Source organism: Eptesicus fuscus, chromosome 15, assembly GCF_027574615.1.
Source record: "Eptesicus fuscus isolate TK198812 chromosome 15, DD_ASM_mEF_20220401, whole genome shotgun sequence".
NCBI classification, from domain to species: Eukaryota; Metazoa; Chordata; class Mammalia; order Chiroptera; family Vespertilionidae; genus Eptesicus; species Eptesicus fuscus.
In genome coordinates this window covers 68,043,028-68,070,835 of record NC_072487.1, presented here as the reverse complement: position 1 = coordinate 68,070,835, position 27,808 = coordinate 68,043,028, and the positions used below count along the sequence as shown (strand labels likewise).

At 45.6% G+C, this 27,808-nt stretch overlaps 1 protein-coding gene across 1 annotated transcript in view; it reads left to right on the top strand.

Moving 5' to 3' along the window:
* The window catches only part of PAPPA (pappalysin 1), a 218,523-nt gene that overhangs the window by 40,868 nt on the left and 149,847 nt on the right, over positions 1-27,808 (top strand). Inside the window, exons 3-5 of the mRNA XM_028161419.2 lie at positions 13,545-13,690; positions 17,888-18,181; positions 25,326-25,518. Coding sequence (XP_028017220.2) covers positions 13,545-13,690; positions 17,888-18,181; positions 25,326-25,518 — 633 coding nt within the window. The remainder of the gene's footprint in view (positions 1-13,544; positions 13,691-17,887; positions 18,182-25,325; positions 25,519-27,808) is intronic.

Sequence of the window (27,808 nt, the reverse complement as noted above, 5' to 3'; positions counted from 1 at the left end):
TTTATAATCAGAATATCAGAGTTTATTTAATGTGACTAATATTCATTAAAGCAATAACAGGGGTCAGGCCTGGTGGAGGGGAAAAAGGATGCATGCTGGAGACTGACCAGGGTTTGAATCTTGCTCCCACTCTCGATCCACGGCCTGACCTCGGCCAATTTCTCAGGAAGAGTCGCTGGCTTGTCATCTGTAAATCTGGGTGAGAGTGGCTCTCTTGGGACATGTCAGGAAACTTAAATGCAGTCCTTTGTGTGAAGCGCCTGGCACAGCGTCTGGTGCATAGTAGATGCTGGGGCAAGCTTCCTCTCTTCTGGATTGCACACACAGATCCCTCGTCAGCATTGTTTTTTCAGAGATGCCGTCCAGCAGCTTCATAAAACACGCCTAAATGGAACCACTATACACACTGAGGGCATGTACCCAGATTACTTTCATTCTTAAAATATTATTTGTTTTTAGGACTGTCCACAGAACTGACATTTTTAAATAATGACCACAAAAGTTATATCGAACTCATTGGGCTTGCACACTAGTTTATCTTGAAACCGACCCAAATGTCTAACTATGTTAGGGGACGTATTTCCACATGGACTAATCCCAGGCACTGTTGGGGGATTGGTTAGAATGGGTTGACATTCCAATTTGGTTGAAGTTCCTAGATTTTTCAGCTATTTCCAGCCCACATGCCTGCCTGGTCCAAACACACAGGCCCAGGTCACTGATGCACATGGTCTTGTTTTCTCTGGTTCCACCTGGGCTCCCCTCGGGCTTATCTTCTGAACAAAGTGCACCTTTGCTCACAGGTCCCATCTGTGACCCTGGTGTGCCTGTGACCTTGGTCTTTGAGAGCAGAATAGAGGGGTGAATGAAAAGCAAGGGAAGAACTGCACATGGCCCCTAAATTGAGGTTAATAAGGAGCTCAGCATAGTGACCAGTGAGAAGCTGCGGAGGATTGCTCATCTAGCAAATCCATAAGACTACTGGTTTCAGAGACAGAGCATATTTGAACCAGCTTCCTTAACATTCCTGTGACCTTGAACAAGTCTCTTCCTTTATCAAAGACTCAGTAGCCTCCTGTAAAATTGGGGTAATAGTAACACATGTGAAGGTTTAGAGGATTCAGTGAAATAAAATATAGTCCTTAGCGAACTCTCAAAATAGCAGTGTTGGTTAGTTTGGGGATTTTCCGTCTCCGGGAAATCTTCTGACCTCTTACACACATGTCTCTTCATCTCCAGCCCCTCCTCGATCCTGAGCCCCTCGCCAGAGCCTCGGGACTGGCACGGGACTTGGGATGACCTGGTCACTCTTTACCACGAAGGCCCCTTTTATTCCGGGTCCTTGCAAATTCCATTTTGAAAGAGTTTCAAAAGCTCTGCACATATTAAAGGCTAATGTATCCATTTTCTCAAGAGATAAGCAGTACACCACACAAGTTAATGCCTCTCCAACAAAAGGCAAGCTCATGGCTGGGATCTGAGGAAGGGGCTGGCTGAGTAATTCACGCTGGTCCTAGAGAAGGTGGGGTCCTGGGAAAGGGGGGATGCCCTAACCCCCTCAGGCCCACACTGAGCACAGGGAAGGGGTGGAGTGAGCCATCTCCTGGCCAGGGACTCTGGCCGCTGCACACTCTGTCTCTCAGTTACTGGTGCAAGTTGGACTCCTTTCTTGGGAACTCGCCAGGGAGCCCCCCCCAACTTGCGGGGATCTGAGGTAGCTCTCCTTTCACTCCTTTCCTTGATGTGTGTGTCCACGTCTGGCTCCTGGACGGATGGGAGCACTGGATGGATGGGAGCACTGGATGGATGGGAGCACTGGGTGCCCTTTTGAGGGCCTCAGCGGGAGGCGGTGGGGTTTTTCCATCCTGGGTCAGGCATAGTCAGCACTCTCATTTTCCTCTCTCCATCCACTGGTGACACTGACCACTCATGACAGCCTTGGTGCTCGGTCACACGCCCTCCCAGGTTGGGAACACAGCAGAGGGGGTGTGAGGGAGGGTTGAGAGGACAGACAGCAGGACCTTTTGTTTGCATGAACCACATGTCCCTACATGGATCACAGCTCAGCTTATCTTCAAAACTCACCGTTGGCTTATTGTCCACATCCTGAGGGAACCCCTACACCCCCACTCTCACTTTCTGAAAATACAAAATTAGTGTTTGCACAGCAGGGGGTGTTGCCCACAGGTTTGTTGGCACAAGTCAAACAGCTTCCATTTCCCCATTGTTGGGCGGGGCCTTTTCTGTCTTTCTCCTTCCCTCTCTGCTTCTCTCATGTTTTGCCCTGTTCTAGAGGTTGTGTGGGTGGTCTGGTGGTGAAGGGTGAAGGTGAGGGCCCTATTGCCTCCATTTCAAGCTTCTGATGTTTGTGATCACAGCCTTTCCTGGTGCAGCCAGCCAGCCACAGCTCTTAGCCTTGAGCTTGACTTCTGATTACTGACCTATTTTTATGGCCACAGAGGACAAGGGTGACTATAACTCCAAAAAGTATGAAGCATCTCAGAATCATACAGAGGGTGGAAGAGAGACACAAGAGAGAGCTCTTTTCCTGAGAAGGTGTGCTACCAACAAAAAACCCAGTCTGCCTGTGGCTTGGCAATACCTTAGGAAGGAAGTGACTAGATATTGCCAGTAACTTCCTAGCCAGCATGGAGTAGCTTACTTCTTTGACTCCCAGTTCTTCATCTGTAAAATGGGTAGATTTGGGTAGAATATTTCCCAGATTTCTTCCTGTACAGGCATTTTCAAGTCAGACACTCTCATCCTGCTTCCGGGCTTGTAGGGGAACTTAATATTGAAAAAGTACAAATAATGCCAGACACTGACACTAGAGACATCAAGGGACATAAGAGATGGTCTTGCCTCTCAGGGACTTGCTGGCCCCTATATCTTAATGGAGTTTAATGTATTCAGAGTAGCAATGAAGGAACAAGTATGCTCTATCACAAGTTAATTAAAAGAAAAAAATCCTACTCCTTTGACTCAAGTCCCAGCGGTGGCCTAATGATGGTACCCCACCTTAGGCAGTCTGTGTACCTGCTCCTTTACTTATTCGGGGCCCTCAGGCCCTGAATGTGGCATCCTTGTTCCAAAAATCAGTTTGGATTTAATTCTCCTTTCGACAGCCTGACCTATAGTGTCATGCTTTTCCCAGCATCGTTTCCCCATACTCGAGCTCTGACTGTCACAAGACCCCGTGAGACCTATCTCTTTTCTAACCCCGGGAGAAACCCAAATTTAGGGAAGTTCCTAGGCTTGTCCGAGGTCATCCAGAGAGGTCTACATTTACTGTAAGGACTATGTAGTTCTAACTTTAGATCATTCTGTGATTTGCCTAAAGTTAGGTGATTTGTATGGGGCCACGGTGCAGACTGAAAATCTAGAGGTTGCCATATTGATGATGATGTAATTCTTGCTCTATTCTTCCCAAACATAATATTGTTCAGTCACTCTTCACATCAGTTCCATGGTTTTCATGGCTAACAAGTAGAGCCAAACTACACAGTCTACCTAGAACATTGTGGCTGCCACGGCTTATGAAATAGAGGTGATTTGTCTTGATTTAATTGTGCTCCAGTGTAAGACAAACCGCAGGGCTTTCGGTGAGCTGTGTGTGTATCCTGCTCACTGTGGTCATTGTATGATTTATCAACTGTGGTTTTGATCCTCCAAGAGGCAAGTGAGGTGGTGAGAAGAGGCAGCTGGGGGCCCTGGAACTGTTGTGCAAGCAATAATTTGACGTGAGATAATCACATGACTGTTCTGGTACTTTCAACACACCACCCCACTTCAGTTGTTGCTTCTTCTTACTTATCAGGGTATTCTTATTGCTTAATGGTTTCCTCGAAAATAAGTAAATTCTGAGAACCTGGGGCTGTAAAACAAAGATTATGGTACCCCATGCAGAGATCTTAGGAAGTGCGGGATCATTTCACTCTGTTTGTGTGTGTGTGCACCTACTGTGTGTAGGTACAGTGCTAGGAGCTGGAGTACAACGATGAACATTTCACAAGTTAGGTGTGATTCAACCCTCATGGAATTCCCTATAGGTAGGTCAGTAGCTCATTGGATCCATGCTTTATGGAGAGGCTCAAGGTGCTGAGGAAACACAGTGAATGGGTACTTGACTTGTTAGGGGTCAGAGTCACTTCCAGTCTGAGTCATGTTCACCAGGGGGTGTCACTGAGCTTGCCAGGAACCAGGTGTTCTGACACTCTGCCTTCTGCTCCAGCCTCTCCAGAAGCCACTGCCAAAAAGACAAATGAGAAAAATATGATCTGAGTAGTTCCTAGTGAAAGGTATTCACTTTAAATTAGTGTCCTTTATTCCAAGATAATTTTATTCTTTTCTTTGGAGGGCCACTCCAGTATCCTTTATTTTATTCTACAAGAGATATCATACATGCTGGTGTGTGTGTGTGTGTGTGTGTGTGTGTGTGTGTGTGTGTGTGGAGGAAGTCATCTTCGAATGCTTTATTTGTTTGTCAAAGTTAAAAATCGCTACCTCCACCTCAATTTCTAAAAATGATCCAGAGGTCTAAGAATGTCTCCATTGGCCTTACCCCTCCTGTGAGTCAGCACCTTCCTCTCCTCCCAACCGAATCCTCATGATTCTGATCCAACCCATGTCCTGGGCTTGGCGTGATCCTGCCCCGCAGTGAGCCACAGACAGCGATGTTCCCAAGAGTTGACCTTTCATGTGACTCAGCAGAGGGCAAAACCCCGAGAGACAACACTCCCAAGGGGCCAGCAGTGGGACAGGAGAGCATTGGTGTACAGAATCTGAGACCAGTAAGGGGAAATGTCCAGTGGACCGAGTCAGAACCCAGACCCTCATTCACCTCCCTCCCACCCCCACTCAGCATCGAATTGTCCCCTATGCATAAATACTCTCCTACTTGATGTTCTTAGGGTTTCTCCACAAGCCACTGCCAATTCCTGCTTCTCCATTTTCTTCTCTCCTCCAGTCCATCTTCCATGTTCCCCCAGAAAGGAAAGAAAGCTGTTTGGGAAACATGAACCAGGTCATTTTTATCTTTATAACATCTGCGAGGGTCTTCTTAGAGCTTTCTGGACACTCCATCCTCCATAACCTGCTGTACAAGAACCTTCCCGATGTGGCCCTTGCTAGCCCCTCTGGCCTCATCTTGGGGAGTTTTTCCCATGTCCCCAACTTTACAACCACCACAGAGGACTTACAGAGCCTCACTCTTCTCACGCTTTTGCATGCCTCTCGGCTTCTGGAGCTTCCGCCCTTTTTCTGGTCTCCCACACTCGGTCCGACCTCCGATCAGTGTTTATTTTCCATGTGAAAACCTCACTGGTATCTTACCCACCTTCAGGGAGAAGTCATTGCTCTGTGCTTCCATCACGTTCAGCACCCCTTCTATTGTACACACAGAAGATAAGAGACTCACAGTGAAGGATATAGCCCATCATAGCCAACAGATGGGCCCACATCCCACCTCTGACACCTGTGGGTGGGAGGAGGGACTTTGGAAAAATGGTGTCACCTCACTGAGCCCTGGTTCTTCCCTTATAAACTGGGGATACCCACACCTAATGAATGCATAGAGCTCTTATAATGCTTCAAATAAATAGTATAAAAAAGTACTTTAGCACTTCCAGGCTGTAGTCAACTCCCCAAATGGTAGGTTTTATTAGTATTATCACATTATGTTGTGATCATCTGATTTGTCTCATAAAACTGCTAACTCTGGGATGTGGAATTTGTTTGTATGCCCAGTTTCTACCTTAAAGCATGGTATTTGGTAGCATCTCAGTAAATTCTGGTGAAGGAAAGAGGAAAAGATTGAATGAATGATATGCAGGGAGGAAGGGAGTTGGTAGGAAGGAGGAAAGGAAGGCTCACAGCAATGGAGGGAGGGCGGGGGCGGGAAGAGGAGAGTAATGGAACCATGAGTAATTCAGTAAATAAATAAAAGAATAATTTTTTGTGTGTGTTTTTAATTTAATATATTTTTTATTGATTTCAGAGAGGAAGGGAGAGGGAGAGAGAGATAGAAACATCAATGATGAGAGAGAATCATTGATTAACTTCCTCCTGTACGCCCCCCTACTAGGGATGGAGCCTACAACCCAGTCATGTGCCCTGACCAGGAATCGAACCAGGACCTCCTGGTTCATAGGTTGACACTGAACCACTGAGCAACACTGGCTGTGCTTTCAGTTGATCTTGGATTGGTGCTGTTACATTTTCCTTAGACTGTGTGTCAAGCTTCTACACAAAAGCTATTATTTTGGAAATCAATCGTTCAGAATTCCTAGAATTTAATAAACTCTCCATGCACTCCCCCCCGCCCGCCCTTCCTTTGCCTCTCCTTAGAGACAAGAGAGAGGCATATTTAAGCATTTCTGACAATGAAAGTAAGCAGGAGAATAAAGTCCAGATCATTAGGGCCCTTGGGATAAAAGTACAAAATCCAGGTTTTAGAACTGGTCACCACTTGGAGAAAGCTTGTAATTTGGAATGAGGGTTATGGATGCAATAAACATTCTGAGGTTTATCTTGCTTTAATGACTTGTCTCGAGTGGCTTTGATCTTTACGTTTGATAATCACTTTCAAATGGCCCAGTGTGTTCTGAAAGTGGAGGAGTGGGTCACGGACTTGAGATCCTCCCTGGGAATGACAGGCTGCATCAGGATTTGGAAATAGACGATATTCACAAGACTCGCTCTGTTAGCTAAAGAAACAGGGCACCCGCCTGCGAGGAAGATAACCACATCGGTCCAGTGATAGGAAGTAGGGTTCACTGAGGAAAGGACACCACAGGCTTGGGGGCGAAGGCCTGTTCTCTCTAGCTCCTTGAGTAAGCTAAAAAGAGAATTGGGCATCATGGTGCCTCTCCATGGGGTAGGCATCCTTCTAGGTACTTTCGTATGTATTGCTTCCTTGAGTTTTTATATTCCCCTTTCTAGGTTGAATGTGAGCATCGCCATTTTACAGATGACAAAATTGAGGTTCAAGAGAGTTGAGTCCCTTCTATAAGGCCACCCTTAAGTAGGAGAGGGAGCATTTGAACCCTTGTCCGTCTCTCTCTTAAGGTGTGGCTTTAACTCTAGCAATCTGCTGCCTTTTCTTGTAATCTGAAAGAACTGTCCCCAGTCTCCAGCTTGGAAGTCGCCCACTCTCAGCCAACTGAGGGCATCAGCACGTGGCTGGCACCATCCCTGTAACCCACCTGCACTGGTTAAGTGCCCAGGGGACAGCCCCGCGGCATGACACTTCTCAAAGGTCTCCTTGGCGGCTCTCTCTTCTGCAGTGGGGAAGTCAGTTTGCTTTTAGTGAGAATAGAACCTGAAACGGGTCCGGCTTGACCTGGGCTCCCTGTGAGCCACACCACTGACCAACCATCTTTAAAATGGGAGAGCCCATGTGTTATGTTTCCAGACTTGGAAAAACTCAAGTTTTCTGTGATTCATTTAAGGGATTTGTTGTTGTTATTGTTCTGCATTCTGAATGTAGTTCCCTTTTGCTTCTCTTTCAGCCAAACAGGCCCTGACAGCTCTCTCATTGAGATTATTACTGAGTTGTACCATCTCAGGCCAGGGCATTTAGGAAATATGTTGTTGGCACTCACCAGTGAATGAGATGCATAAAGAAAATATTCTAATGACAGTTGAGTTGAGAGAGCTTTGATCTCCCTCCAAAACTGCTCTCATGGCTTTGAAATGCGGTTCTGGCAGAGGGGTACAGTCTGGGTGCCTTGGCACTGTGGGCTGGGCCCCCTTGAAACCAACATTCCAGGGGACATGCAACTTTCCCAGTGGGGTTCAGGTGCACGGCTGTGTGGGAAGAAAGGAGGCACCTCTCTTGAGAGGCAGCTCAGGGGGATAATTCAAGTTAGGAGGGACTTTCCAATTTAGCTCAACATTTCCCAAACTGTCTTGGTTATTCTGTTATTTGGGTTTGGGGTAAAGGCGGGTGGGGTGGGGGGAAGGAACTATGGTCCAATATGTTTGGGAACACTTTATACACTATCTGACCGACTCTTCCTTTTGCATATTAAGGGCTCTGCAAATGCTTGCAATTAAGAAGTATATGTATTTAGCCTTGTTTAACAGAGCATGTCCTAAACCCATTTGACTGGGAAACATTTTTCCTTTAGATGTGCATCTGGTTCATGTGGGTTTAGCCTTCTTCAGACTGGGATTTGAAAAGCACTGAGCTAACTCACGTGCTCACAGAGCAGGTGGTGAGCCTGCGCTGCAGACTGGGCCACAGAGTGTGGCAGCAATAGGCCCGGAGTTTAGGCAATGCAGGTTCTGCAGGAAGCTGCGCTCCCTCACATGCCCGACTTCCCAAGCCATGCTCTCCTGCAGGGAACTGTGTCACCCGAAGGAAAGGATGACTTCACTAATTGGCACGAAAGTGCTGCCACCCAGCCTCGTGAATAGAAGCTTGTCCTCAGACCCTTCTGTGACCCTTGGGCAGGTCGGTGCATTTCCCTGAGCCCTGGGCCTCTCCTCCTGTTTTGAGGTTATGTAATTTCAGAGAGAGGTATTCAATAACTGGCAATCATTAGTAGCACACTCTCTCTGTCTCTTTAGAAGGGAAAGTTTGGGAGATACAAAGGTGATAAAGATTTGGCTCCACCTGCTTGATGCTCATAGCCTGATGGGGAAGACAGGTGCTCGCACCGTGAAGGTAACACAAAGGACGGTGATAATAGAATCGCCAGAATCCAAAGTGTGTGTGTGTGTGTGTGTGTTGGCGGGGTGGGGGGTGGGGGATCTGAGAAGGGAGGCATCATTTTCAGCTAGAGATGATGATGACGATTTTGGTGTTGCTAATAATTATCATTGGAATAATAATAACAATGCAATGAAAATAGCCAAGGTTAACTAAGGAGTGCCTTCTATGGGCCAGGCCCTGTGCATGGAACTTCCTCTGCTGTGCCTCTAGTCCTTCAGACAACCCTTTTAGGTGGACAGCATTATCCCATGTTACAGGTGTGTGGTCCTGAGTGGGTCCATGGAGCGCATCACCTGTACACTGAACTTAGCATGGAGGTTTGGGTTTTGGAAAGCTGAGACTCAGGAAAAGAGATTGTGGGGCAGAGGAGGGGAAACGGTGGACATCCTTAGGGAATGGGCGTAATTGGGGGAAACCAGAGGTTCTCAGGTGAGGAAATAATGAGAACTTGAGTGGAAGGGTGTGGGAGGAAGAAAAAGGTTGGATGGTGGGATGAGACACTAAAAGCCAAGAGTGAGGGAGCCACCCAGAGGCCAACTGTCAGTTCAGGTGTTGCCCAGGAGGAGAAAATAGGAGACCAGGACATGGAGGGGCCTGCCAGGACTGTGCTGAGCTGCCTCCTTTAATGCAACTGCATCCCTGTGCACTAACTGAGACTCAGAGAAGTAAAGCAACCATGGACATAGCTCTGGCCATCTAACTTTGAATAGTATTGCCTTATAAATTAACAAACATACAGAGTTTTTGTATTTGGATTGATTTTTTTCTGGGCTAATGATTTAAAAAAAAAATAAATTTGACCAATTTATCTTATACACTCAGGGCCAACCTTCCCACAGTGGCAAAATGGAAAGGCACGTGGCCATGAACAGGTCCTTGTCCTTTTCTCATCCTCAGTCCCTCTAGACTCTCGTGGTCGTGCTCAATTTGACCTTCTGTGATTTCTCCTCCACCCGTTGACTGAAAGGAATACACAGTATCTTAAAGAGATGAAGCAGGTAGATACCTACATGAACTCCTGTCCCCAAGATTTTCCCCTGATGCATTTGGGAGACACCCAGCTAGGCTCTGAATTGGTGGGAAGACTTAGCAAATAGAGGAAGACTTTCAGCCACAGAACTATTTTCCTTTGGGTGGGTCCCCCCAAAAGAGAGAGAGAGAAGAGAGACTAGTGGGACTAGGAGCCAGGATGGCTACTGTGGATTCTTTCTCTTTTGAGAAACAGAGGCTTCTCAAAAGTATAAAAAAAGAAAACTCACAGACAAGCAGGGGAATACCTCCAACATCACACATCTCTGCCTTGGGCCAGAATGAATGCCACCCCCTGAAAAGATTGCTTCTGAAATTACAACTGAATACACAACCAGTTAAAATGTCTCCTCTGCCCCCCCGCCCCCCCCCCTGAAGTTTTCTCAGCCTAGAGCCATGGGTGAAGAGGTAACTTTCTCTAATAACATTTGTGTTCTCTGCCAGAGAGAACACTTGATGGAAGTGGACAAATCAATTAGAAAATCATATATAATAAAAGGCTAATATGCAAATCGACCGAATGGCAGAATGACCGGTCACTATAACATCCACTGACCACCAGGGGGCAGACGCTTGATGCAGGAGCTTACCCCTGGTGGTCAGTGCGCTCCCACAGGGGAAGCGCTGCTCAGCCAGAAGCCAGGCTGACGGCTGGTGAGTGCAGCGGTGGTGGTGGTGGGAGCCTCTCTCATCTCTGCAGCAGCGCTAAGGATGTTCAACTGTCGGCTTAGGCCCACTCCAAGCTGGCAGTCAGACATCCCCCGAGGGCGCCGAGACTACGAGAAGGCGCGGGTTGGGCTGAGGGACACCCCCCCCCCGAGTGCATGAATTTCATGCACCGGGCCTCTAGTAATAAATAATGTGGAAAGGGCTGATCCAAGAAAACCTCAGCTTCTCTGTGTTTTCATTCTCCTCCCACACACTATTTCCCTCTCCACTGTGGCCTGCAGTACCCTTGGAAATGAGGGCGAGGCTTTGGGAAGTGTTGGCCACACCTAGAGTTGCCCTTGGCCTTGTCACTCTCTGATCTACAAACCCCTGTTACTTCATCTATAAGATGGGGTAAATAATAGGAATAGCTAAACACTTATTTCTACATGCCAGGTATTATTCTAAACCCTCTACACTTTCTTTTTAATGTCCCAAATCCTCTGAACAACTCTATGAAATAGGTACTATTATTGTTTTTGTGTTTTGTGAATAAAGAAACTGGTGTGCAGGGAGTTAAGTAAATTGCTCAGTTAAGATATTTGACCCAAATATCAAGTGGAAGAGCTAGATTCAAAGCCAGGGCTCTGGCTTGGGACGGAGCCATCTTGCCCACTCTGTGGCATCATATGTGCGCGGAGATGGAACAGCATGCGGAGCTGGCATACAGCAAGTGCTTAATAAGTGTTGGTTTTCCTTCTTTAATCACAGAACAGTCTGGTTTGAACTCCTTATGAGGCTTCCAGGCCAAGAAGCTGAGGATGGGACCTTGAGGATGAAAAGGGCACAATAGCAAGACTTTGCATAAATATCTGAACTATTGTGGCTGTCTTTGAAATTGGTCACTTCAACCATGTTCAGGCCCATGTAGATGCAACCTCTCCTGGCCCTGCCTGTGTCTATAATTCAAGTTAACCCGTTATTTGAAAAGCTGTAAAGATTATGGTTACATGAGTATTTGGTTTTATGAACTCTTGATGATGTGGGAAGACAGGAGGGCACTCGAGGTCTCAACATCTCTTATTCCCATTGGAGTAGAAGTGTAAGGTCATGAGCCACATAAATGCTCTGAGAAGCATCCAGTGTATTGATAAGGAAACTGGGGTCTCATAGCAAGGAAGTGCTGAAACAGACTGTGACCTAAATATTTTGGCCATTTTCTTTCCCAGTGTGAATTCAACTCCAACCATATATACTGAGTGCTTCTCAGGTGTTAAGCCCTGTGCTGAGGACTCAGTAAACAGATGAATAAGGTGCATCCCCTGCCCTCCAGAGAGCCACGAAGAGTGGCAGATATAGACAGGGGTAGTGATTATTTGGAATGGTGTTAGAGTGCCTACTAATAGGAGGTGGATGAGTACAAAGATGGTAAAGAAGGTGGGGGTGATGTAGAAATGAGGGAGGTCTTCCTGGAGAGAGGTTCCAGATGGACTTTGGATTTGTTCATCAGAGTCCCTGATAGAGGGAATTGCATGAGAAAAGGCACTGGGGCTGATGCTTCATGGTGGGTGATGCCAGTGCACAGTGGGGGATTCAAGAGGGAACAGAGAGAGAGGAGGCCAGAAGTGGAGACAGGTTCTTGCAGGCCATGCTGGGAGCTTGGACTTTATCCTCACATATGGAGGCCCTTCCATGACTCAGAGGGAAAGACAAGGGAACCATCATTATGTGCTCTACAGGCCCTTTGCCAATCCCCTAGGAGAGACAACATTGTGAAAAAGGAAAACACTTTTAACTGACTGTGTGACCTTCCCAAGATATGAAGGTTCTTTAAGCCTCTATCTTCTCCTCTGGAAAATGGGGATAATAATGCTCCCTATCTCGGTATAAATAAGTCAATGAAAGGAGTTAATCCATGTAAAGTCGGGCCACATAGAAGGGCCCAACAAACATCAAATATCATTATTTCTGGACTTTATCTCACCTACTACATCAACCTGCCTGCCTACTTATTTATTTATGTTTTCATTTATTTATCAATGAATCACTGGATTCATTTCCAACCTTCCTCAAGAAGTAATTATCAGCTGCTCACAAGATCACTAAAATACATGACGACAAACATAACACAGGAGCTGGAAGAGGCGCTGTGAGCAGAGAGCAGGATGCCTCTCTCTGTTCAGGAATGAGCGTGAATAAGGTTCCTGTGGCTGATCCCTGCTTTAGCCTTTCTATCTTGATGGGAGAGTCTTCTGCAAGGGAAGACTTCTTAGTACTGAGCACCTAGGATGTGTCAGTCTCTCTCCAAAGACCATTTTTTTTCTCTCTCTCTCCAACATGTGTTTGTCCCAAGTATTAAAGAGTTAAGTGGAGTTAATTCACTTTCCAGATATGTCAGGCTACCATGGCAGTGACCTCAAATACAATATCCTTCTCTAGTCTTATGTACAGACAAAGACATAAAGGCTTGCAGAATGCAGAATCATGTGCTACAGGAGACAGCATGATGCCCCAATCAAAGGAGTATGAGTTTCCAAGCTAGACGGAATTGACCCTGAAACTAAGTTCTGCAGCTTTGGACAATCTGTTTAATAACATTGGGCCACATGTTGCTCATCTTGAAAACCAAGTAACAGTGCCTCCTTGCATGGTTGGTATAGAGATGCAAAGAAGGCTTCCTTCCTAGTACAGCTCCGTATACACCAAATGAATGGTCCAAGGTCCATAGTGAATGAGGAAAGAGAGAAAGAAGCCAAGACTAGAAATTATGTTCAATCTTCCACAGTCTGTGTTCTTGATCTGTACATACTCACATTGTGTGGCCCTGTCACCAGTCTACATAGCTGAGTCCTTAGGGACACAGATGTGGACCTTAGATAAATCTCGGTTCTGAACTGAATTCTGCTATTTGTAAGCTGAGCAACCTTATCAAGCTTCTTAAATGCATAGGGATGTAATTTTCTTATCTATAAAATGGGACCATTTTAGTTACCTTACAATATGTATTGAAAGAAGTCAATGAGCTGATGTCCATAAAGTGCTTAGCAAAGTGCCTGACACATAGTTGCTCTTACTGAATGAGCAGTACCTGTTGTGTGAAGAGTCACGTTTTTGAATGGTGATGACAGCCAAGGTTCTTTTTCTATTACAGAGCGTACTTGGATGTTAATGAACTGAAGAACATTCTTAGACTGGATGGAACTACACACCTCAATATCTTCTTTGCAAACTCCTCGGAGGAGGAATTGGCAGGAGTAGCCACTTGGCCATGGGACAAGGAGGCCCTAATGCCCTTAGGTGAGAATTAGAAACGTCTCCAGGAGGGAGTTGGATTAGTACAGGAATACATTTACTAGTGGTGATGGTGATGATGACAGATCACGGTGATCGCGATCCTGATGGTGGTGGTAGTATGGGGATGGTGAACAATTTATTTTTTACTTTTTAAATTTACAAAACTCTTGAGCATTCCTTATCTCTTCTCAACCACTAAGAAATGCTCTGAAGAAAATAATACAATAGTATTCACCCTGTTTACCAGTGAGGAAACTGAGATTTAGAGAGGGATGGGGGCTTATCCAAGGTCACACACGTCAGTGGCAGAGACATATTTTGAATTCAGATTTATTAACTTCGTCCATCAATTGCTTTCAGTATCCCCTGCCTCTCTGCCTCTTTGTTCATGCAAATATTTTCTCACCCTTGTAACCACATTGTGCTGGCACAGCCAAACATGGGTTGCCTTGAAAGCCACCAGAGAGGCAAGAGAAAGCGAATTTGTAAGAACTCCTTGTTCCTTCATGTTCCACCCACCAACACCAGGAATTCTTCTTACATTCAAACTATGCATGTCCATAAACACGATACATGTTTATACATATCAATCACCAAAGTCAGAAATGACAATGGTTTCTGAACCACGCACTATGAGCAAACATTGGAGTTGTTTGATTTTTAAAAAATGTTTTCATGCTCTCTCTAGTTCACAGATATACACATACGTGCATTTTTTAACTTGTGCATATTTGAAATCATAGCATAAATGCAATTTTGTGTTCTTTTTTTCACAGAATGTTATGCTATCTACATTTTTCCATGTTGTAGCAATCTTCATAATTACTTCCCACCCCACTTTTTCTCATTTAACATCACACACATCTTTCTGGGTTATTTTCATCTCTCTAAAGACGCCATTTGTAATGGCCATATGACACTTCATTGAATGAGGGCACTGCAGTATCTTTAACCGGTTCCCTTTGGTAGAATGTTCCCGTTATTTCCGCCAGTGAGTAGTGATGACTCAGTGAGTGTATTCATCAGGGAATGCCCGGGCTCAGCAGAGTGACCGTGCTGGATGTTTCCTCCGGCTGCCTGGTCTCCCAGGGATAGACCCACGGTCCAGGAGCTGCATCTACGTTATCTTGGAGATGAAGGACTCTGTAACTTCAAATGATGACGTTGTGCTGAATCAAACTCTAGACTTAGTTCACTCCAGACAGCTCTCATTTTCCAGTTGTTTTTAAGAGAATGAAACCACTGTGTGTGTGTGTGTGTGTGTGTGTGTGTGTGTGTACCCATATGTATGCTGATGTAAATAGAAATAGATACAAAGAAAAATATGTAGTGATCCTCAACTGGGGAGGGGTGGATTTTATCTCCTAGGAGACACTTGGCAATGTCTAGAGATATTTTTGGTTATTACAAATGGGGGGATGCTACTGGCATCTAGTGGGTAGAGGCCAGTGATGCTGCTAAATCTCCTGCAAAGGCCACAGAAAGGAATTATCTAGTCCCAAATGCAATAGTGCTGAGAAACCCTGAGGTTGGTGATGGATAGACAGACAGGTGGATTCACAGACTGACAGAGAGGTATTGGGCAGAAGAGAGATTGCAACTTTAGGTAAACTTGGGCATGATCAGCTTATACCACATGCTTTTTATGATGTCTGGGGAATCGTGCTGGTCCAGAGCCAAAATCCATAGTTGTTCTCAGTAGCGAACAGATTCAGTAGTATGGCCTTAGGCAGGTCTCTTTCTTTTCCCAGATCTCACTTTCTTCAGATTTTAAATGAACAGGTTAGGCTAGATGGTGGCCTCCAAGGACCCTTCTCTGTGCTGAAATTTTGTGCTATTGGAAAAGCAACAAAAAAGGCCATGAGCAGTCTTAACAGGGTTGAACAGCGGACTTCTAAAGTTAGAGAAAAGTACTCCTGATATTCCATGAATTTCAGAGACTGGCTCAGGACCAGAGGTACAGAAGGCTATAAATCCATAGCATGTTATAGTATTTCAGGATGATGTCAGGCTCCAGCTATTTCACCTTTTAAGAGAAGCAGTGAAACAGGACTCAGGCTCTGTGCTATCGCTCTGTGCAAAGGGGTGCGCTGGTGGGATTGAGGTAGAACAAGCAGAGCCCACCTGGACATTAAGTCTGCAATCCTGTCCTTATCCTTGAAAAATATCTGTGTGGTCCTCCCCCCATTAACCTCAACGTCGAAGTTTCCTAGAGAGACGGAGTCATTGACACTATTGTGGCTTTCTTTTAGAACTCCCCAGAGAGGCAAGGTCACTTTCCCAAGATCATACAGCCAATATGAAGCAAATTGAGGATTGCAACCCATGTCAGGCTAACTCCAGCTGTCCTTCAGGCTGCCACCTCCCTGTTTTGAGAGATATTGGTCATAAGCAAGTTCTCTTAAGTAGCCCAAATCAAACCCCATTCATTAGAAATTATATATATATATATATATATATATATATATATATATATATACACACACACACATATATATATATATGTATGTATGTATGTATGTATTCTCTTCTCCTGCTAGTTACATCATGATCCCTGGAAAAAGTCTTGGGTGGGAAGGGGATTATGTTTTATATTATGATCGACATAAAATAATTGAGAGAGATTTCCTGTCTTCTCTTCCTCCCTGCCTCTGCCTGCCCTTACCCCATCCCCACAGCACTCTCATACATCTTTATCTTTGAGTTTGAAGAAGGCCCTGAGCAGTTCAGAATTAATAGACCCCACCAGCCCCATGACTGAGCAAGCTCGCCCTCCTGGCAGTTCAGTCCAAGATAAATCTTCTGCTCGCCAGCACCAGGCCTGCCAGGACAGATCGAGGCTCTGCCCTCTTGCCATTCTTGCATAAGATGCTGCTTTGCACTTAAAGTTACTACTTACAGGAAGTTCAGACCTTAATTTTAACCTTCCCCTAGACACACTCAGATTTAAAGTTTACATATCTTTCTGCTAGCCTGCATGGATTTCTCCAATGCCTGAAATAAACATGGAAGGATGCTGCCAATTGATTCTATGAGACCTCTTTCATTTGTCTCTCCAAGCAAAGCAATGCTGTCTTCTAAGACACACAGTGTGGACTATTGGTCCTCAGACTAGACTATGTAGACAGTCATCTGGGGCTCTTGTTCGAATTCAGATTTCTCTGAAGCTGTAGGTTTGGGAGGGGCCTGAGATTGTGCATTTTTAACCACCTTCTAGGTGAGCCATACTTTGAGTAACAAGTAGTTAGACAGTGAGTAAGGCACTCATTGTTACGTCAGATGCTATACTAGCTGCTTACATGTGATTAGAGTTGGCATAACTTTTTTTGTTGGGTCAGCATTCAGCAAATATTAACACACATTTAAGGAGATGCCATATTTTGGTCCCTGAGGTAGGCATCCACTGTAGAACTCAGATAAAGAGCCCTCACTTTGGACTCCAGGGATCATGGTTCAGATTTCAGCTCCACACTGACTAGCTCCTAACCATGGGCCAGTCGCTTCACTTCTCCGGGAATCAGTGCCTGTCTCGCTGGGCTGGGAATGACTGTGATTATACACAGGAAACACTCAACAGCTGGCCTGAGGAGACATCATAATGCTCAAGAAATATTGGCTTTATGGTCACTGTTACAATGACAAGTGCAACACAGTGCTGGCCTTCACGAACATTCACTAGCAGAGACGAGAGAGAAAAAGGACTGGAACTCAGAGATGGTCATTGACTTGCTCAAGGTCACAGAGTTAATGCAGGCAGAATGAGCCCTGAAGCCACAGGGTCTGACCTTGAGGGCTTCATTTAAGCAGAAGCACATAGAATACTTATCAACCTGGGCGTGACTTACTTTCTAAGGAAGAAGTTGCAGCAGAAATGTTTACCGGCCCAGAAATCAGAGGCCTTGAATTCGAATTATGCAATCTCTTTTAAGTAGTTGGAGATCACTTTGGGTAAGTTGCCTCACTTCTGTAGGCATTGGTGTTTCCATCTGGAAAATGAAGGGATTGCACAAAATGACTTTTGAGACTCCTTCCTACTGAATCAGTGATTCATATGACAAGTCACAACAGCTCCCAGGGCAGTTGGAGGCATAGGGTGGAAAAGCCCGTGGGTACTTTGGGCAGCACCCCATTGATTGGGGGATTCCTGAATCAGGAAGCAAAGTGTCCAGCTTGCCTCATGCTCTGGTTTTCCCCTTGCAGGTGGCATCGTCCTGAACCCATCTGTCTATGGCATTCCTGGGCACACCCACACCATGATCCACGAGATCGGGCACAGCCTGGGCCTCTATCACATCTTCCGAGGCATCTCAGAAATCCAGTCTTGCAGTGACCCCTGCATGGAGACCGAGCCCTCCTTTGAGACCGGAGACCTCTGCAGTGACACCAACCCAGCCCCCAAATACAAGTTCTGTGGTGACCCAGGGCCAGGAAATGACACCTGTGGCTTTCATAGCTTCTTCGACACTCCTTACAACAACTTCATGAGCTATGCAGGTAGGGCCCCACTCTCGGCAGGATGCCCGGGGCTGGGTGGCAGATAAGGGCTCCAGTCCTGACTCCTAGTATCTGTGAGCAAGCTGCTTACCGCTTCTAACACATCTTCCCAACAACTACTCATCCCAGACTATCAGGATAATACTCCTTCTGGTAAACCTTTCTACTGCAGCTTCTTCCTTAGAAAGTAAGTCATGCCCAGGTTGGTAAGTATTCTATGTGCTTCTGCTTAAATGAAGCCCTCAAGGTCAGACCCCTTGGTTTCAGTGCTCAGTCTGCCTTCACTAACTCTGTGACCTTGAGAACCTCAAGTGTCCGTGGGTGATGCTGCGTTTGAAAGCCCCTCAGGAAGATGCACATTGGAAAGCCCGCGGACTGGTACTCAGGACACCTGAGTAGAGGCTTGGCTATGCCACTCGCTTACCTGCTGCCTTTCAGCCCATCCCATCTCCTCTCTTTTCTCAAGAAAATGGGTTCTTTAGACTCTGTCTCTAAGGTCCCTCCTGGTTTTTCAGCTGTATTTTTCTCAGCTCGTGGTTTTTGAACCTTTAAAAAAACACACCATAAAATCCTCACACCCTACTCTGCTATTTTGTTACAATAAAAATAAAAAAAAATGGAATGCTTTTAGTTTTGTAAGTACATAATGATTACGTGAGATCGATATGTCCTTTTTCTAAGCGCACATGTCCTATCAAAACCCTTTAGTAACAGTGTTACAGATTCATTCCTTGTGTTCTAGGGTGCCCCGCACGTCCTTTTAGCATCTGTGAAGACCACTTCTAGCCCTTGTAACATCTTTGGCAAATTAGAACAAGACACCCCTTCCCCAGAGTAGCCACAGCCCTCACTGCTGGCCCTAAAGCAAGAGCCCTGCATAAGGCAAGAGCTACAAAATTGCACAGATTCTATTATAATATTCAATTTAGGGCCTCTTTTTCCACTAGAACAAGGGAATTCTGTGAAGGCGCAAATTGTCTCTAATCCATCACTATATTCCTACCACCCAGAACAGGGTCTGCGTGCTTAATAAATGCTTGTTAGGAAGAAAGGGAGAGAGGGAGCCATGGACACATGAAAGTGAATAAATCCTCTTATAATAGGCCTATAAAATTGATGCTTATCAATAACAGTATTTCTACTTACATAAAAGGTTATCGTCCATAAAGGACTTTAGACGCCATCTCAGTTCATTCTCACCAAAAATCTAAGGGGTAGGAACTATTCACATTTTACAGATGACAGTTCTGGGATGCACTGAAGTTATGTGCCCCAGGTCATGCATCTGACTGCAAGCACTTCTTCCCTTCTGCAATGGTGCCACTCTTCACCAGAGACACAGATAATGGAAGAGAGGGAAACTGAGAAACCTGGGTGGTTTTCCCACCCTGCTCCACAGAGAGGCGTCAGGGACTGCCCTGGGTGGGGCTCTAGGCCTCTATTTCCACTTGAACCAGGGAGGACCTCCAAGTGTTTTTCATTTCTGTTGGCGTTATGCTTCAGATTGCATGTAGAAAAATGACTTTGCTATTAACACGCACTGAGTTGGATGATCCCCAGGGGTCTTCCTATTTTCCCATTTGGGCTGGTGATCCCTGGGGGTCTCAGGTACATACAATCCAAACCTGAGGTCTCTCTAAGACTCAATCCCCACCCGGGCACCATAAAGAATCTTTAGGTTTCATTCTCTGAAAAGACCAGAGTGCTGGGTATTTCCTCAAAAGCAGATTCCCACTGGGTTCCACTCCCAGCCCAGCGGACATCCCACATCCAGTGCCCTGTGCCCTCACACAGCCCTGCTTACGGTCCATTTCTGCGGCACCTTTCCTTGGCCAGCGCAATGCACATGGAAAATAAACAATAACATGAGTTTGGAAGTTTGCCGGCCTCTTAGGAGCCTAGGAGCTGCCACTAGCTACCAGACCCCCATAAACTAAATCTCTTTTTGTTCCCCTTTGTACAGATCTAAAGGGTGATTGATTTACTGTTGTTTTTCTAAAGGAACCCCTCAGCTCAGTGACCCATTAACAGCAGAACTAATTCACTGAGCTACGATAACAAACTTACACCCGCAAAAGCATATTCAAGGCGACCACGAGCTTTGAAATGTTTGTTTTCCTTAGGATCTCTGATAGATGAGGTGACAAAAGCAGCTGGATGAAATTCAAAATGCAGAGCAGGATCGGGTTCTCAGGGCCTAGAGAGCAGGAGAGCAGTGCTTAGGGGCCTTGCAGTCCAGGCGAGAGGGTGGAGCCCCGCGGGGTCAACTGCTTGGAGTCCTGCCTTCCTTGTGCTTCTTCCTCGGGCCTGGTCACTAGCGGGGTGAGGAGTCTAGTGCAGTGCTGTCTGCAGAACGTTCTGCAGAGAAGGACATGTTCCGTGTCTGTGCTGCCCAGGATGCTAGCCGTTAGTGAGACTGAGGAACTGAATTCTTAACCTTAAGTAATTGTAATTCATTTCAGTTGACATAACTATGCCTGGCTGTTGGCTACCGCATTGATCGGCTCAGGTCTTCACTGATGATTGAGTGTCTATGACAGGCCAGACACTGTGTGAAACACTTCATAGGTTTCTCTCACAGAACTTTCCAAATAACCCGATAAGGTCAGGGCTATTATTATTGCACCCATTTTACATATGCAGGGAGTGTGGTTTAGGGAGTTTCGGTAGCTGGTCTGGAGTCACGCAGCAAAACCAAGACAGTTTTTCTCACTGGAAGGTTATCAATCAGTAATTATCTGGTTCTTTCTGATACTAGGTGAAGCTGAGAGGGTCCCAAGTGCTCAGATCAAGCTGGCACCAAGCAGGTGACGGGGCAAACCTAGTTGAGCAAAGAGAGTGTGGTCACATTGCCCTGGGCAGATAGGAGGGCAGCAGCCTGGACCATCCTTCCTGAAGATAACAGGCCCTAGGGGCCCACCAAGCACCAGCCCCCCACCCAGGAGTGTGGTAACCAGCCTTTTCCAACCTATGGGAGCCACTGTCTTGTCACCATCTTCCTCCGTGTCAGGGTCCTTAATGTGCCCTATGCTTCACCCAGCCACCCCATATCTAAAGAATATATCCTAAGGAAATAAATCAGTGATGTGTTTAAAATTTTAATCAGAAGAATGTTCTTAGCAAGGTTCATTCTCCGAATATTAATTAGGCATTTACTATCTGCCAGGTGTAGAAGAAAAATGCTTATATTTGTGAAAAATGAGAAACAGTTTACAAGTCCAAAGGGAATGGATTGCTGAAATAAATCACAAGGCATCTGCAGGATGCAACACTATGTGGCCACTAGGAAAGTGGCGGAGTGGTTCAGAGTGTGAGGTTCAGGGCATAGGAACCGGACTTGAATCCTCCATGCACCAGCCTTTGAGCCAAGCAAGTTACTTCTCTCTAAGCCTCGGTTGATTCATGGATACCATGGAGCATAATCACACTTACCTTGCGTGATAGGTGTTGTCATATAGGTGACAGGCTTAGTATCATAGCTAGTGTTCAGTACATGATAATTAGTGGGTCATTTATGAGTTATTTAATGTGAAAGCAGTCACACAGTCACAGAGTCTTATGTATAAAGTAAGACCAGATGTGTGTGTGCATGTGTGTATATGTGTGTGCTGAGAAATTTACATATTCATATCCATACATATATACATATACCTGTATACTAAATATTAATTCTGTTACCTCTAGGTAAAGAGTTTAGGGTGACATTTATTTCTTTGTAACTTTTTTTTTTACCATATTATTAATGTCCTGCAGTGAATATCTTTAACTTTCATATTCCTTTATTATTACTGTCATTGTCATTATCATTATTGTTAAAACAACACACAGGGAGGGACTTTTACAAAAGGCAACTCAGTTATCCATGCACTAGACCTGCGTCAGCTTGCTAAATGCCCCGCTCAGCTTTAGGGGGCAGGTACCCTCATTATTCCCTATTTTCCAGTGGGTGAAAATGAGGCTGGCAGGTCAGCACTTGCCCACCTTTCCACAGGAAGTGGAGGAACCACCACCAGGCCCTGAACCTCCGTGCTCAGTGGCTCCCTACCGCAGATGTAAACCAAGTTCCTTAGCAAACTCAGGGCACTCCATCAACATCATGGGACTGGTGCAGACTCCCAGCAGGATGCCAGCCCCAAATTCCTTTCCGCTAGGGGACACGATGGGGACAGAAGAACAAGATGTGCCTGCTGGTCCTGAGACCCAGGGTAAAGTGGCCACAGATGTCAGGCGGGAAGGCACGTGGTGGTGGGGAGCTAGACATGAGCTAATTGAGACAGAGCATTTGTGATAAACAGAACCCTGTGGTACCTCACCCAGGATTCTGATAGCAGCTCCATCTCTAAGTTATGCACCCAGGACAAACTTTCCTTTCTGACTTCAACTTTAAATTGCAGAGGCATTTCAGTTCCCTACCAGGTTCTATTTTCAAATTCTCTTTTTACTGACAGGCATGGAAATGACTAATTTTTATGTTATAAAAGGTAAATGTGCTTCTTTGGGGGTACAAGAAACAAATCAGAGTGTATAGAGAAAAACTGAATTTCTCCTTCATTCATCTTGATTAATGCTTTCTGTGCTTCAGTTCACGGATGTGCACAACTCCTTGGGGTGGGACTGATTTAAATATCCCTCATTTATACATCAGGATCCGATATTTAAAATTACTTCCTTTATTTGGAAATGATTGATTTGTATTCTGTTCTATGCCCGGGCTTAAGTTACACAGCCGTTTCCTTATTAATAGAGAGATGTGCTATTTCTAATATGTTTACTATGCTAAATAACACTTTAAAAAGTCCTTAACATAGATTTCCCCATATATGTTCATATATTCATATGTTCATAAATATTGAATTCCTAAATGTGATATTGCTAGATCAAAGAGGAGGACGATTTTATATTCTGTTTATTATCTTCTCCAAGTTTTCTAACACTCATATATGCATGCACACACACACACAGGCACCCAATCATGTGGCAGTGAGCATGTACTAAGCATTTATCATGCTTCTTGGTGTTCCACTCCCCTTAGCCCTTAGCTATGTTCTGAGATCAGCACTTAACCACCCACTTTACAGATGGGGAGCTGAGGCGCCGAGGGCATGGAATCGCTTGCCCATTTGACTCCAGATGCCACATGCATTAATCTAACTATGCAGACATACTGCCTTAGCCCTCATGCCCTTCTCCTGCCTCTAGCTTATCCAGTGGATTTCCCATGGCTTCCAGGATGAACAGCAAAGCTCTTAGTAACAAAGAAAATTGTACCTGATGATCTGGCCCTTCTCAGACTGAGATGTTTGAACTCTGTTCTCCAGGCAATAGGGAGCCATAGAATGTTTGGTTTCCAAGGAGGAATCAGGACATGAGAGAGATTTGGGCTAGTCATGCTTTTACAGAACTTGCTAAGGAGCATCAGGCTCTTCTGCTTCCTTCAGGTTGTGAAAGACTTCCCCAGGGGGCTGGAAAGGAAACTGTCACAAATTACTAAGGGGATCAGAGGCAGCTTCTGTGTATACCCTCCTCGCACCCCTGCCCTTTCCCCAAGCTGGATTCTCAAGGGCACATCCAACTACCCAGCACCTCCCCAAACTTATTTTCTGTTGGTTTGATAAGTGAAGTGAGCTTATGCTGCAGGATTCCCAGCGGTGGGTTTATTTTAAGATCTGGCGAGCCCCGTGCTCCTCCGTCTGGGGCCCAGCTGCGGAAACCCTGACCAGGCGGACACCTCTGGGAAGGGGTGTTTTTGGAAACCAAGCCAAAACAGTGCCTGGCCCTGCCCATGGGGCAGCTGAATAAAGCTGTTGAAGGAAGAGACGGGAGGCGAGCTTCTTCCTTGGGGGCTGAGTCTTGGGTCACCACCTGCAGTCCACATCTTAGAGAAGGGAGAAGAGGATTGAAGGTCATTGCATCAAAAGACATTTAAGGGATTGTATTCCAGCCCCCTCGGGCTCAGCTCCCATTTATCAAGCACCTGCAGGATGCATTCTCCACACAAAGTCTCACTTATGCTCAGAAAGAAGTTCTCATATTGATTAGAAGCCTGACCTTGGAGTCAAGATTGCCTGGGTTCGAATCCCAGATTTGTCTCAAGCTCTGTGATCTTCAAATCGTTGCTTGATCTCTCTCAGTCTCAATCCCCTCTCTAAAATGGAGAATTTCATAGTATTTATTCCAAAAAATAATGGGAGAGCTCAGTGTATCTAAAGCACAGTGCACCGTGCCTCGCTCATACATGATAAATGTCCCTATGTCAGTACTGTACAGGTGTCCTCATATTCCCGGCATGCATACTGTGCCTCTGTGGTCTTGCAGCTCTGTCCCCTACAGTCCCTCCAATTTCTCCCCCAGCCTTAGCTATGCAGTCTGATTGACCTCAAGTACCTCCTCCTTCAGAAGCCTCCCTGGCTCACTCTCCTTTCCCAACATGCTGCCTCCTTCTGTTCATCGGTGGTCACATGGCTTCACAGACTTTAGCAGCCTCATAACAACCTTGACTGGTACAACTAACTGACCTTCACTTTATCACTAGATGGGTAGCTCCTCCAGGGCAGGGGTATTCCACGTTTCACCTTTCTGTGGCCCTTGGCACAGAGCAGAGAATATGTAATAGATGCTCAGAAGGTTTGCTTGAAGGACTCTCACTACATCAGTGAATAGCAGAATGAATGAATGAGTGGATGAATGCATGTAAAGGAAAGAGTGAAGGGACAAGTGAGTGCATAAAGGAACAAGTGAATGAGTAAACAAACAAGTGAATGAATGAATGAAGATAGTGAATAAATGGTGAAGGAGGGAGCAAATAAGGGAATGTGTGACATATAGACCAGTGCATTTGGGGCTCAGGGAAAGCAGCTTGTCCTGTTCTTGTCCTTAGCCATGACCTCTGGGTTGTTCCCTGTCTGTCTCAGACGTGCTTTTTCAGTCCTGTCCACCCTCCCCTTTCTCCTGTTCCCCCTCACCTGTCTCCAGAAGTGATGACTGCACTAATTTGTTCACAGACCATTAACTCTTGAGTGCTGGAAGAGGCCGGCTCTGAATTGGCAAGGGCTGGGGTGCTGGCTCTCAGGCCTCCAAGAGACGTCATCCTTCTGCATGCCCGCCCGTGCAGCCAAGTTCTTATCTCCCCCTCTGCCCCTTGCAGACGACGACTGCACCGACTCCTTCACGCCCAATCAAGTCGCCAGAATGCACTGCTACCTGGACCTGGTGTACCAGGGCTGGCAGCCCTCCAAGAAGCCGGCGCCGGTCGCCCTGGCTCCCCAGATTGTGGGCCACACGACTGACTCCGTGACGCTGGAGTGGTTTCCACCCATCGATGGCCACTTCTTTGAAAGGTGAGCATGGCCCATGAAGTGTTGATTCTGCTTGCTCTCTCCTGCCAAGAAGAGGGAAACTTGGAAGGGAAGCGAAACTGGGAGGGAGCTTTTGCTGTGTTCTTTGTCTTTGCCCTTCGTCCGCAGGTGCTCCCCACACCTAACACAGTGACTGGTCCATAGAGGCACATGATACATTTGAGGGTCAAGGAATAAATGAATGATGGCTAATATAAGTTAATAAATAATAAAACATATTTTACATGAATGGAGTGAGTGTTTAGCTTTATTTTAGTATTAAAAACCTGAAACCTTTATTTAGAATCACCTCTGAGATAGAGGTGCTGGTCTCATCTCCAAGAGCTCAGGACTTGAAATTGGTAAACACCTCTGTAGACATGTTATATGTGAAGGTGTGTATATGTTTATGTATATATTCATACATTATATGTGAGTACACATGCGTATGTATAATATAGATAGACATGTGCATATATCTCTATGTAATTTTAGACTGTAAGCAGTGTTTCCTTGTAGAATGAAAAGTAGAATTGTTGGGAGACCAGGAATGATAAACTGAGGCACAGAGTGCCTTGTTCCGCTCCCCTGTCTTTCATTTTCTAGCTGTGTGGCCTCGGGCAAGTCACTCTCCCTCCCTGAGCCGTATTCTGCTCCCCTGAAAAGTGGGTCTCATGAGGCCTCAGTGCCTGAGGTGGAGACCCTGTCTCGGGGTGCCTTTCAGCATTGAGACCCACTGAGGACCTCTGGCTTCAGGGGCCCAGATTTTAGAGGGTCATGAAAACAGGCTACGGTGTTGACATGTTGACATCTGTTTTGGAACTTAGCTATAATTTAGGACAGATTAGTATATCACAGCCCACCCCCGCCCCCTAGCTCTTCTTGGGGATGTTTAGCCAATTATGATGATATAGCCTGGATGATGTGGGAAACAATAACCAGCTAATCATTAATTCCTATTACTCTGTGGTTATGGTGACGTATCCAGTGCTTACTCTGTGCCGGATTCTGTTCTGAATGCTTTGTATACAGTGTCTCATTCTACCTTCCCAGTAACTCTGTAAACGGGAGATCATCTTCCCTATCTGCTAGGTGAGAAAGGAACTGGAGCTGAAAGAGGCTGGGAGATTTGACCAGAAGCCCATAGAAGGTGGTAGGAGTTGGAGTCCAGCTCCCATTTGACAATGCCTGGTTTCAGACTCCCATGTGTGTTAATTAAGTCCTTACAAAGCCCAAATTATAAAGGAGGTAGGTGTGTGTGTGTGTGTGTGGTGTGTGTGTGTGTGTATAAAAATATATTAGATCATGGCATCACATGAAATTGGGGCTCTAATTTTCCATCCTGCCATCAGTCCCTGAATCTAGACCCTTCATTCAGCAGCGGGGGGATGTGACCACAGGGGGGGAAAGGCACTCCCTATCCTCTGCAGAAACCCCTCCTCCTCCCCCTGCCACCCTCACTGGGAGCTCAGTGCTGGGTTTGGGAAACCTCATGTGACACTTCAGAGCAGGCTTTCCAGCAACCCGTGGATTTATTTATTTTTTCTGTGGCAATGAGAAGTATCAGGCTTTTGGTCCAGCCTTGGCCTCACTTCCACTTAAAAATGGAAGTTTTGTAAATGAAGCTTCCTATGTATGTATTCAATTTGTATTTCATAAAGCCGTTATTGTCCATTAAATAAATACCATCTGATTGTTGGAAACCTATTGGAGGGTTAATTGTTGTGTAATGAGATATGGCTCTATTTTACAGTGCCCTCTGCTTCAATCAATATGTTTTTAATAACCAATAGTCAGTTGGTACTTGAGGCTCATACAATAGCTATTCTGTTCAGTCTAAGATTTCATAACGGAGTTATCATATGTTAAATTAAAACTGACATTTTAGAAACATGTCTAATTAGGGTTAACAGCTACGTAGATCATAGTCTATGGCTGAAGGAAGTCAGTCCACAGTTCAATAAATTGTCGTAAAGAAATGGAACTATGTATGTCACTTTCCCATACACACAGTTTATATTCCAAAAATTGGCTTAGTTTGAAATACACAGTCTTTGATGTCAGGTTGTATGTGTTCCGTCCCAGCCTCACCACTCCAGTCTGTGGGCCCTTGGGCAAGTGATCGCACCTCTCAGATTCTCTCTGGCCCTCTGGTCTTCCATAAAAAGGTGCTAATCATGCCCTCTTCACCTGGCGTTTTGGGGGAATTTCAACAAGATGACCTCTGTGATATGCCCAGCACACACATTCTGTGTTCAACATATATCAGCTCTCATATTGTACAAAGTTTCCA